Source organism: Lottia gigantea, assembly GCF_000327385.1.
Source record: "Lottia gigantea unplaced genomic scaffold LOTGIsca_337, whole genome shotgun sequence".
Lineage (NCBI taxonomy): Eukaryota > Metazoa > Mollusca > Gastropoda > Lottiidae > Lottia > Lottia gigantea.
The window spans coordinates 46,345-59,223 of record NW_008709134.1 but is presented as its reverse complement, the minus strand read 5'-3'; the positions used below and the strand labels follow the sequence as shown (position 1 = coordinate 59,223).

The following is a 12,879-nucleotide window of genomic DNA, read 5'->3' as shown; positions in this document are numbered from 1 at the left end:
AGGAAACAAGTTTGAATCAAATTTCCGACCTCCTTCGGTCCCCCCAAATCGATTTCAACCAAAAAAGAGAAAAAAAAAATTGGGTCGAAAATTGAAAATTTCGCTGATCAAAACGATGAAAATTTGGCCGATTTTGAGGGTTTGGAAGGACTTACTAAAACCGTTACTGTAGGCATACCGTAAGTGCGATAGAGTTGCCCTTTTGTATGTGGGTAGCCAAGATCTGGTTCTACACGGCACACTAAACCAGGATTCCGTATCTCATTTGGTTCCAAAGTTACAACCGCTCAAAGTTTGAGTTTTTTGGAAGAAAATAGACCTAATTTGCTCAGTTTTTCCGCTTTATTTTTTCGCCAAAATGCAGGAAACAAGTTTGAATCAAATTTCCGACCTCCTTCGGTCCCCCCAAATCGATTTCAACCAAAAAAGAGAAAAAAAAATTGGGTCGAAAATTGAAAATTTCGCTGATCAAAACGATGAAAATTTGGCCGATTTTGGGGGTTTGGAAGGACTTACTAAAACCGTTACTGTAGGCATACCGTAAGTGCGATAGAGTTGCCGATAGAGTTGCCTTTTTGTATGTGGGTAGCCAAGATCTGGTTCTACACGGCACACTAAACCAGGATTCCGTATCTCATTTGGTTCCAAAGTTACAGCCGCTCAAAGTTTGAGTTTTTTGGAAGAAAATAGACCTAATTTGCTCAGTTTTTCCGCTTTATTTTTTCGCCAAAATGCAGGAAACAAGTTTGAATCAAATTTCCGACCTCCTTCGGTCCCCCCAAATCGATTTCAACCAAAAAAGAGAAAAAAAAATATGGGTCGAAAATTGAAAATTTTGCTGATCAAAACGATGAAAATTTGGCCGATTTTGGGGGTTTGGAAGGACTTACTAAAACCGTTACTGTAGGCATACCGTAAGTGCGATAGAGTTGCCCTTTTGTATGTGGGTAGCCAAGATCTGGTTCTACACGGCACACTAAACCAGGATTCCGTATCTCATTTGGTTCCAAAGTTTGTGTTTTTTGGAAGAAAATAGACCTAATTTGCTTACGGTATGCCTACAGTAACGGTTTTAGTAAGTCATTCCAAACCCCCAAAAAGGTCAATATACTTTAATAGGATTTGTTTAATAGAAACAATAGTTATGTATGTAGTGCAGACTATCAAACCTGTGTCAGTTATTCAACATATAAAAGATATAGATGTGGATGTATAAATCATAACGACAAACAAATATATCTCAATTTAAATCATATAAATAAACTATCTGACATGCATTGTCGAAATCAATGGTCTTTGTACAAATTCTGTGGAAGCAGACTGAATTATTCCTGAAAAAGTGTGTTTTTGGAGAAATGAGCTTTTGAACAAAAGTTGGTGAGTATCCGTTGGTTTAAAATATACTTTGATATCTGCCTTACTAATTACATTAAAATCCGGTCCTTTGAATACTGTTGTGTCGAGAAAGTCAATGCTATGTTCGCTGTGTAAGTAATAGTTTTAAATCAAATGCAGACAAACCGAATGTCAGTTTATCATTCTGAAAAATAACACGGTTATTTGTTTAGAACGATTTTTACAGATGGTCCAGAGAATATAAGATTGAACCCTACTGGTGATAATATAGATGTTGTAGAAGGAAAGTGTCAGAATGTCAACTGTTTAGCTGATTGTAAACCAGATTGTAACATCACCTGGTCTAAAGATAGTTCAACAACAATTCTAAATAACCCTTTATCACTTAGTACTAATCAAACTGATTCTTTTAACTGTACAGTTAGACATACTGTATTAAATAAACAACTTACAAAACAACTTAATGTTCAGATTTATTGTAAGTATATAATACTCTATCAATACACACTAGACAGCAAACTGGTTCTTATAACTGTACAGTTACACATACTGTATTAAATAAACAACTTACAAAACAACTTGTTCAGATATATTGTAAGTATACTAGGACAATCCAAGTGCAAGCGCGTACAGGGGGCTGTCTGTGGAGGAATGTTCCCACTGCAGCAATTTTTTAAAATTTAAAGACTGAATTCGCGCGATTTTGTGTGTACTTTTTTGTAAATTACTTGTTATGTCACTCAATACTACTTCTAAATACTTAATAAATAAATACTGAACAACAAACTGACTCTGATACCTACACAGTTAAACATACTGTATTAAATATACAACTTACAAAACAACTTAACATGTTAACTGATGCATATTATTTCAGATGGTCTTGATTAATTTACATTTTAAGTATATAATTTATTTTATGACCCCACTTCTCTATGTCAATGTACAATCATAAAATAAAGAATTCATTCTCTGATAAGTAACAGGGTTATTGTGATCGATCGAAAAGCTACTTTTAAATAAATACAAAAGTCTTATTAGATATCTTTCAAAAGGTATTGCTGAAAGACTTCAGCTTTTGATCTTTCGCAGTCCCTTTGGTCAAACACAATTTTTAATCACCGAAAAATCCTTGAATTAATCGTATGCTAACAACTGATTTGTCCAAACATCACAAAAATCTATAGACAGCATCCTTTGCACGGCCTAAACCTATAAAACTGTGGGGACATTATTTTTTGTTTGTATGGGCATATACAATTCTGATTGTGTTAATTAAGAATTAATTGCTTTACCTCTGCTCCAGATCAACCTGATAAAACCAGTATAACAACTGATGCTGTAAATAACACAGCTGATGAAGGTTCTGATGTTATATTTAACTGTAATGTTGATAGTAAACCAGTATCTACTATAACCTGGTCATCTTCTACTAGTACTGATACTTACACTGGTCAACATTTGACATTAAATCAGGCTAAATGTCAGGATACAGGAATCTAAACATGTACAGCTAATAATGGTATTGGTCAGCCAACTACTAAATCTTTACCATTAAATATTAGATGTAAGTATATATACGTGGCGCTTTACTTTTTGTTCTAGGTATATAAATTCAGTATATTATAAACTATACATAAGCTAATATTTGTATTGGTTAGTAAATTACCAAGTCTTTACCATTAAATATAAAACGTAAGATATGTAGTCAGCATATTATAATATACATGTATAGCAAATAATGGTATGAATAAATCGTAAGTGCCTCCAACCTGCAAATAACTTTAATTACTGAAAAGTTTAAACTGCTCTGATCATTAAAATAACATTTATTCAACTTGAATATGATTTGGTTTCCATCAGTGAGTCACGCAGCTTTATATTTACTCTCATTTTTCTATTTTAAAGGTCGCCCAATACTTAAAGGCGAATTGAAGAAAGAAATTAGAGGAAAAATTGGAGAAATGGTAATATTAGAAAAAAATATAGAAGCTTATCCTGAACCAAGTTTTCTATGGAAACAGTTGATATCTGATATAGAATATCCCTTTGCTAAAACCGAGAAAGTTTCCGAAATTAATTTTATATCCACATTAGAATTGATATTGGACCGATCGTCGTTTGGTTATTATATAATTACTGTACAAAATGTTATTAATGGGGAAACAAGAGCAAAAACCTGGGGAATTAACATCATTGAACAAGGTAATTCGATTTATCACGGTTTGTAATTAGTATTCTTCTGACACTTTCATTTTATATTAACGTTAGAATTGACAACAAATTATTTTTATTATGGTAAAAAAAAAAATCTATTTTTGAATTGGGTTTTATAATTATTTTTACTATTTTTTTTCTCTGAATCTGAGAAAGAATTTCAAAGAGTTTTCAAGTATTACGAATACGATTGATATCATGCATGCATTATGAGCTGGCTTTATCTCAATTCAAATGACATTGATTAATTATTTTAACTACCTTATGATGATTATTCAGTGGAATGCATGGATAGTTTGTTTATGTTATAGAAGTAGAAGTGGATTCTGTTGATAAATCAGGATGTCATGAAGGTGTAGGAACTGGTATTGGAATTGGTATTGGAATATCTGTTGTTTGTTTACTTCTGGTTTTACTGACAATATGTATATATAGAAAACATCTTGCAGGTATTGATCATAAATATTATGATTGGTTTTGCTGGTGATTTTTATAGAGTTGCAATTAAAATTTGCTTTTTCTATGTATTTTATTTTGCTCACATTTACTTGAAATGAAGAAGAATTATATCAGCCACATAAAGTAAATAAATTATTATTATTAGGCGAATGAAGGTTATGTAAATGATGTATCCTATGTAGGCAAATCAAATATTACATATTACATTGTATAATATAAATTTACTTTGTAGCCAAGAAGAAGGTTCCAGAAGAAAGGTCAACTAAACTTTTATTTGATAAATTTTGATACATATCTCAATCTTAGAATAGTTCTCTCATTTTTAATAATGGGAATTGTTAAGTAATAATAAAATAAAGTGTAAAGTTGTTTTTGAATACAAATTACAATTTATAATTTTAACAGTTCAGGTGCAGATATGCGAGAAAATCAATCAAATTCTTTTACTTTCAGGTATGCAACGTTTTCTAATAGAAATGCAGAAGGCATTACCAAAGATACATATTTTCTGCTTTTTGTTAGTCTCTGCTAATACATATGAAATACCAAAATCTAAATATGGATTCAATTGAAACCTAGGAGTAATTTTTATACGCCCACGTGAAATGGGGGTGAGGGGGCGTAGTGTCGTCATCAATGTCCGCCTGTCCACAATTGTAAGTAAACACTCTAGAAGACACATCTCTTGACTGATTTTGTCGAAACTTGGTATGATTTTTGGTGATCCATCATGGATGAACCCTAGCGAAAATCAAAAAAATATTTATAGGAGTTATTGTTCTTGAAAACGCTTTCAATTTTTAGCTTGTTAACACGATTCTTGTCGGAGTTTGACAAAACTTGGTAATATTATTCAGTATTGCCCCAAAAAGTTCAAATACGTGTATGACTGAAGGTTGAATATTTCATACTGGTGATTGTTACTGTACTGCTAAATATTTTTATTCAAAATCAAAGCTGCCATCAGGCGTATAATAACTTGCCTGGCAAGCTATCTTCTTATATGTACTGAATTGCGTAATTGGTATACCTGAAGTATTTAAAGCGACACAGAATGAAGTACATGTTATATGAACTAATATGAAAATGACTTTCATTTTCATTGAAATCAATTCCTTTGTTTCATATTCATGTTTGTAAGTAAGCCTATCAATTTTGGTTATTTATCTCCCTACAGATAGAACATATGAAGATTTAACTAATCGTCCTGAAGTTTTTGAGAACAATCAACACAATTCTGGAGATGTAAAAGTATACGAAAATATGTGAATGGAAAAGAAAAGGCAACAATATATCTATTTGTTTGTAGCTGTAAGATTAACTGAAATTTAAGAAAAAAGTCTGTGTTACTACTTATGTAACTATTATAATTATAATATATATCCATGTATTCATGAAACTACTTATGTAAATGTTATTTTTTGTGTTAATTTTTAAATAGCTTTATATTCACTATTGATATAATCTATATAAGTTAACCACACCTTAACTTAACTTCAACATAGTCACGTTACTATTGAATTTTAGGAGAACCAGATATTTCGGATATTTCAATTATGAAAAGTGATATGAATTGCTTGAATTTAGCTGTATCAGCTGTAAAAAACAATATTTACAGGCTAACACCCCTTTAATCACGATAGAACTCACATTGAAGTTTCATTCTTGAAATGTGCTGAACACATATAATAAAACGAATCTCTATAGTCCCTGTTTTGTGGCGTCACCCATTACAGTACGTATTCTTACAAATTTATTTATGTTCCTTGAAAACTAATAACGCTCTTCATATGTTGATCTTGCATTTGGTATATCTATTCTTCAATCAATGTAAAAAATCCATGAAATGCAATTAATTTGAATTCTCTCTTGTAGGAACCCCGTTACAAAACAGTTGAGGTGTAGACTTTTCTCTTCTTGGTATAACCGTGTAAGTTAAGCCTAACCCTCGACTGCATTGGAGTACAGTCAGGACATTGTAGAATATACAATAAATGTCTTGATTGACCTTGATTTTGTATCGATACCAAAAGTAATCCAAAATTTGGTTTTTGCCATGATGAAAATTCTCAAAAACTAGCCATACTAAAATTGTTCTGTACAACTCCCATAACATATTTTGTGTCTGACCCTAAACGTAACGATCTCTTTCCAAACCGTATATCTATGAAATAAGAATGTCTCACATCGAACATAAAACATGGATATTTCTATAATATGGGACAATTTCGATCGAAATTTACTGTAGGGAAGAGTGTTCCTATTAAATTGAAATTGATAAATCCCGAAAACAAACATTCTAAGACTCTCAGTGTTATTTAACTATTTTTTCAATTCTCATTAATCACATTCAATTTACTCAGTAAAATTGTGAAGACAGTAGTTCATCATAGTAAATTTTTGGTGTAATTTATATCTGTCAAGATAATGTCCATCAAACTTTAATATATTTGATTAATGCTTCTGTTTAGAAGTGTTTCTTTTCATATATCAATTGCTTATCAATTTGTATATAAACAAGAGGAACATAATAGCCACTTCAGTTAGGGTGTAAAGACGGGCCTCTTAAACATTCTCACCACTCAAATTTCTGTCTTCACCAGCGCTGGCATTTTTGAGAGAGTGGAGGAATTAGATTTGTTAAAGCAGACGTCATCAGATTAAAAGGGTTACTTTGAAATACAGTCATACCCATGGAAAATAACAGACAAAAATTTTCCAGTACAGTTGAAATTTGATTTCAAATTATCGAGAGATTTTTAAAGTGCCTCAGTCCCATCCGAAAGACTAGACGCTTTTTCAATGTCAGCCTCTCTTAATGCATCGCTGACACGGGGAAACCGTCTTTAGAAATCCGAAAGTATTATCTCGACCTATGCTTGGATTGAACCCCAGACCTTCAGCTTAGCGAGCAAGCGTCTTACTCACTGAGCCACTGTGGCTCCCTCTTTAACAATTGGAACACACATCCTATAAGACTAGTGATAGTAGCTAATGAACTTTTCAGTGAGTATTTCATAATAAAAATTTGTATCAGGTGTCTACAAGATAAGGCTTACTCTGCCTGGCGTCATACCCGTCATTGCTTGCCAACAAACAGGAAGGGAAAAACAAAACCCAATTTCAAAAGTTCAAGAGGGGTAACTGGTGAAAATTTAAACAACTGAAAGGAGAGAACTGATCACAAAAGTTATTTTATGTTAAGACATTTTGTTCACGACCCCAGCAATGAAGAGCATTCAACTCAACTTAGCCAATAAATAATAACATTTATCTGCAAATGAAGATGTAAACATTATGAGTTAGAAATGATTATACTGGAATTGATACATAGGCTACATACATATATAGCTGAGGTATAGACAAACAAATAAGACAATTATATACATTGGTGCATTTTCATTAACATGTATACACGAACATATAATTGAGCATTTCGACAGGCTATCAATTTTTTTTTTTGCATTTTAGAATACATAAAGAGAGATAAACACATTTTTTACCTTGACAGTATCTATTGTATAAGTATATGATTTCATTAATTTCAGTCAAATAATATTTCATATAAAAATATTCTGATATCATAAGTGTAGTGACTGGTTTTTAATATGTTGGATTCTTATATAAATATTAGGGACAGGTTCGCCATTTTTGGAAGGTTTAATATTTATTTGAATATATGTAATTAGTCTGCTGAAGTAATAGAAATGTACATTAATCGCAAAATCCCTTCAAAAATACCCCAAACCATGAATTTCTACATACATCTGCATGTCTTTTCTGTATAGGGCAGAGTCTCAAGTAAAGACAACTCGTCATTTTAACTTTCAAACACATGAATTTGAGCGCTCAATTCAACTGTGAGTGGTAAACAGTATTACTGATTAGCTTAACTAAAAAATTCCCGTTTCTAAGGTACGATTGACCAAACAGATGGCGAATCTGTTCCTTTAAATGATTTACAGTTTAATGAGATGATATTCTATATATTCGGATATTACAATAATAAAATATTTTTATTGTTTTAGTAGTTATCAATTCATCAATTGTAGAGCGAAACTCTAAGTAAAAACATGATCCAAGGTCTGTTTTATATTTGTATTCGGATATTATAATAGGTCCACTGACTAACTATCAATATTCTAGATACAAATATAAATAATGATATATACATGAAATAATATTCATATTCTGATATCATAAGTCTAAAGCAGTGATTCATATTTAATTTCTTGGTATATTTTCATAGTCTTTTACACCTCCAGAAGTATGTTGACTGTTCTCATAAACTCCAGGACGAGTATTTAAATCTTCATATGTTCTTTCTGTAAAAAAAAGAAAACCTTTAATAATTATATTAAGTTATTATCGAACCGGTACTGGGGTTTCTTTAAAGCTGCAGAACGCTAGAGGAACGGTTTGGGACATAAAAGTACTTCTTATGTTATATTGTAAAGATCTTCTATCAAAAATATTTAAAACGTGACACTTAATTCGGTTACTACAATGTTCCTGGGTTACTATCCTCATTACTCCAATCGGTGCAGGCGTAAAATGAATAATAATAACAATTTAAATTATTAATAGTTTCAACATTACAAAAGCTAATGAGTTTTTCGACCATTTTTGGTCTGAGACACAATACGATGAAACAAAAAATAAACATAAAGCGATATACAGGTAAACACATAAAACGGGCATACAACAGAAATATGGAACAATTCAACTATTTTAAATACAGCAATAAATATGTAAAAGATAAACAGCGTACAGTAAAACATTAAAACACAAATATACATCAATTTGCAGGTAAGATTTCACTCTTGTTTTCCACATTATATGCCAAATAATTCCCAAGGGCAACTTCTATAAAATTAACAGTCATTATAAAATTAAACTGGTGAAAATCAGAGATATGATAAAAACTAGAATTGAAATTGCAAAATAAATTCGAATTAATTACTCTACGGGGTGTAACCAAAGATCTTCTGAATCCATGTTGCTTTCATTGTCACTTACTTTTGGTTTTACGTGTATTCTACCTAGTGATTAAAAATGAAAAGCATGGCTAGTTATATCATATGTGAGTAGCAGGAATAGCTATACCATATTTGAACAGCGTGGATAGTTATATTATGCGTGGAAAGCATGGTTATTCTTTATATTGTAATCATTATATTATTTTCATTATAAAATGTAATTACCTTCGAGATTTCTATTAGAAAACGTGGCATAACTGAAAAGGTACGCAATTTCATAAGTATAATGAACAATTTTTTTCATCAGGTTTGATCACAAAATTCTCGAGATATAAGAACTTTTATCTAGTAAATATTCACTGTTCTGGAATAGTTAAATGAAACAAAGAAGGTGTTATAACCCACCTTTCTTCTGGTAATTTCTTCTTCGCTACAAAATAGAATAATATAAAATCAGATTGAATTTATATTAAGAGCAATATAATAATTTGTTAAACCAACTGACAGGACCAAATATTAACAATCCCGAATACATTTTAGAAGTGAAATCCGACATCCGACCACTCTTCAATCAATCGCATACGTTGAACGTTGACATTATTCCGTATATACCAATCTAAAAACACCTTAATGTCAAGCTAATAGTCTAATGCCTTGACTGCAATAGTCACATTTCTTGTATCGTAAGATAGCAGCAATCTGAATGGATTTACGCTAGTGAACACAGCCAGTAAGAGCTTATGGCTTACAGCTTTTCTGTCTAGAGATCTTATTGGTTGTACTCAGTGGCGTACAATCCAATCAAATTGCTGCATTTACAAACTTCGGTGACACATATACGAACATGTAGTGTTCGAAATGCGCGCCATTCCTTCAATTAATATACCTCAAATATACTTTAATATTTTCTCTGAAAATTTCGATATCTGAAGGGAATACGTTGATGTTGTCTCTGACACTAATCTGGTCGCAGCTGTGCGTAGAAAAAGCAGGACTGGATCATTTAGGCTGTTGATCCAGTCCTTATGGTTCTATAACATACATTTAGTTGACTTTTCCCGTTTCTGAGACCAAGGTACGAATGACACAGGGAAATGGTGCCTGTATAACATTTAAAACTTCTCTAAAATCTAGCATGTTTTACCACTGTCCATAACACGGTGATAACGGTATTCATAAGCCTAGCAACGATTAGAAAAAAAAAACGAAGTTAAACTCCTTTCCATTCAATTATTCTTGCGAATTTTAGTAACACTGTAGTAACCAAACGACGAATATTTTACTTACATCGTTTAATCACAATAACAACCACAATAACTATTATTATAATAACTAAATCGCCAGCAACAATACCACCAATAACAGCAGGAATATTTAATTCTGATGTTGGTTCAGGAGATTGGTGGGTATCTATAAGAATTCAATATGCATTTGCCATACATACGGAATCTGCAAACTGCAAATCAACCCAAAGGCCCCAGAAGATCTATGAAAACAAAGTAAACTAGCAAACTTGTTTTCCATTTTATACTGGTCACATTTGCCCGACTGTCAATTGTAAGAAACGACGGCAATCATTATTCAAGATGGCTACCACATTCACAGCCAGTTTTTGCACGATGTTCTGTTATCTGCCACACTACAATGATCTCCTGACGTGACGTGTCAATTTGGCAGCAATTGCAAATTCTAAATTTAACTCACCGCTATCGATAATCTTTATAGTGAAACTTTTATCATCACCTATACTATTATTAACAGTTACAATGTAGTTACCAAATGATGATTGTTGTATTGTGACTGTTAAACTTGAAATATAATTATTGGTAGCTACTTGTTGAGTTGTATCTGGTGTTAATCCTTGTCCTGTTGATTCTTGTATCCATTTAAAACTAGGTGTAGGATAGGCTATAACATCAATAAGTAATGTAACTTCTTCACCTATTCTATTCCTTACTTCATCTTTTAAATCACCATTTATTCGGGGTAAGCCTAACACAAAACATCATAGTAAGTTTCAAATTATTAAATATGTACATGTACTTGCATTAAATATTTAATGTCATTGGCTGTAATTGTAATGGTTTTAGTATACTGACTAAATGTAACTTACATCTAATATTTAACGGTAAAGATTTAGTAGTTGACTGACCAATACCATTATTAGCTGTACATGTATAGATTATAGTATACTGACTGAATATATACTTACATCTAATATTTAACGGTAAAGATTTAGTAGTTGATTGACCAATACCATTATTAGCTGTACATGTATAGATTCCTGTATCCTGACATTTAGCTTGAGTTAATGTCCACTGTTGACCGGTGTTAGTATCAGTACTAATAGAAGATGACCAGGTTATAGTAGATACTGGTTTACTATCAACATTACAGTTAAACATAACATCAGAACCTTCACCTATTTCGTTATTTACAGCATTGGATGTTATACTTGCTATATCTGGTGGATCTGAGAAGTAGAATTTAGTTACACACTTCGAGTATAGTCTGCGTCAATTTTCAGAAAACTATTCTTTGCTACAAACAAAGTTTTTGTTTTACTTGTTATAATTTTTCACATCATTGTTAGCGTTATTTATCACCTAAATATATATTTTTTTGCATTTTTCATCTTGCTTTATATATCCCCAAACCCAGTTTGACTTATTTGCATAATTTGATCCCAACATTTTCACGCTAGCATATACAGTTTCCTCCTGTTACATCCGCTGTACATTCCCTTCTAACCCCAAGTTATTTTCATTATGCTCCCCAACTACAACAACCACTGGCAAGAAGCCAGAAATAGAAACACTAATCGTCAACCAAACCAATATCACGTACCCTACAACGGCCCTGTCTTCCATCGACCTCTACCACCTACCAATCGCCGACCACCAACCAACCCATCCAGCTATACCCCACCCCATCGCCGACCTACCTACAACACAGCCTACCAATCAAGAGGTAACCATCGACCTGACCAACAACAGAAACGACTACCAGCCCACCGACGCCAACCAGTCCCCACTCATAAGGAGGAAGAACCCTTTGTGAAGGTGTTCTTCCAAGGTTTGCAGTGCCTCCATCATTTGGCAATCCTTACCCTTCAACAGCAAGGCCAACCAGCGTTTACCTTCAAACGCAAAGTCTCTGAGTTGGATAGTTTTATCTGTCCAGCAATGAAAACATCAGCTGTCGACGCAAATATTAGATCCCTCAATCGGACATGGCTCTGTAAGGTTACGCAGGTCCTGATCGACCATTACCAAACCACACTTCAAGAGAAGCTGACCACCATTCGTACCAAGTCTTTATCATCACCTGCCGTCGACCGCATCGTTTCTCATGCCCTGTCCTGGGCCCGTCGCTCCTATGGGAAACGTCTCACTCAAGCTGTAATTTCCAAATTCTACCAAACAATCAACGAAACAAAAACCAGAGTAACCATATCTCTACCAACTGAAATGGACACAACACCTGCACCATCTAGAGCTACCACGCTGCCGAACCAAACCCCTAAACGAGCCCGAAGTTCACCTACTCCTAGTCCAGCAGACATAGGTAAACGCTCTCGTAGAGAGGGCACACCCCTTCTCTTTTCACTTTCAGACTCGTCTTCCCCTTCCACACCATCTGAATCTTCACCACGTGATCCAGGATCCGCCAACCTTTCTTCCTTCTGTGCGTTTTTGGACCAGCAAACCACCCCTCAGTCTCCATCCAAGTCGAGACGTGTATCCAGACCTTCCCCTCCTCGAACCAGATCCCAGTCCGTTCCCAATGCTACAATTCTAACAACTACCAAACCAGTACCAATCACACCGTCGACGACCATTATATCCGCTACCAAACCGTATTATCA

The 12,879-nt window shown here is 33.4% G+C and overlaps 4 protein-coding genes across 4 annotated transcripts in view; 3 read left to right on the top strand and 1 right to left on the bottom strand.

The window, feature by feature from the left end:
* Window positions 1–358: 358 nt before the first annotated feature.
* LOTGIDRAFT_175673 (hypothetical protein) lies at window positions 359–2,859 on the top strand (the record flags this gene model as incomplete). Its single annotated transcript, XM_009058380.1, has 3 exons — window positions 359–540; window positions 1,569–1,834; window positions 2,663–2,859. 3 exons carry the CDS (start codon window positions 359–361, stop codon window positions 2,857–2,859), a joined length of 645 nt encoding a protein of 214 aa, XP_009056628.1.
* Window positions 2,860–3,200: 341 nt separating this feature from the next.
* LOTGIDRAFT_175672 (hypothetical protein) lies at window positions 3,201–4,320 on the top strand (the record flags this gene model as incomplete). The annotated part of the gene is made up of 3 exons (XM_009058379.1): window positions 3,201–3,561; window positions 3,885–4,022; window positions 4,265–4,320. The coding sequence occupies 3 exons, from the start codon at window positions 3,201–3,203 to the stop codon at window positions 4,318–4,320; spliced, it is 555 nt and encodes a 184-aa protein (XP_009056627.1).
* Window positions 4,321–8,256: 3,936 nt separating this feature from the next.
* LOTGIDRAFT_175671 (hypothetical protein) lies at window positions 8,257–11,416 on the bottom strand (the record flags this gene model as incomplete). The annotated part of the gene is made up of 6 exons (XM_009058378.1): window positions 8,257–8,357; window positions 9,237–9,268; window positions 9,417–9,441; window positions 10,299–10,421; window positions 10,716–11,003; window positions 11,125–11,416. 6 exons carry the CDS (start codon window positions 11,414–11,416, stop codon window positions 8,257–8,259), a joined length of 861 nt encoding a protein of 286 aa, XP_009056626.1.
* A 363-nt stretch (window positions 11,417–11,779) lies between these two features.
* The window catches only part of LOTGIDRAFT_175670 (hypothetical protein), a gene marked incomplete at both ends in the record, with an annotated part of 4,095 nt that continues 2,995 nt past the window's right edge, over window positions 11,780–12,879 (top strand). Inside the window, one exon of the mRNA XM_009058377.1 lies at window positions 11,780–12,578. Coding sequence (XP_009056625.1) covers window positions 11,780–12,578 — 799 coding nt within the window. The remainder of the gene's footprint in view (window positions 12,579–12,879) is intronic.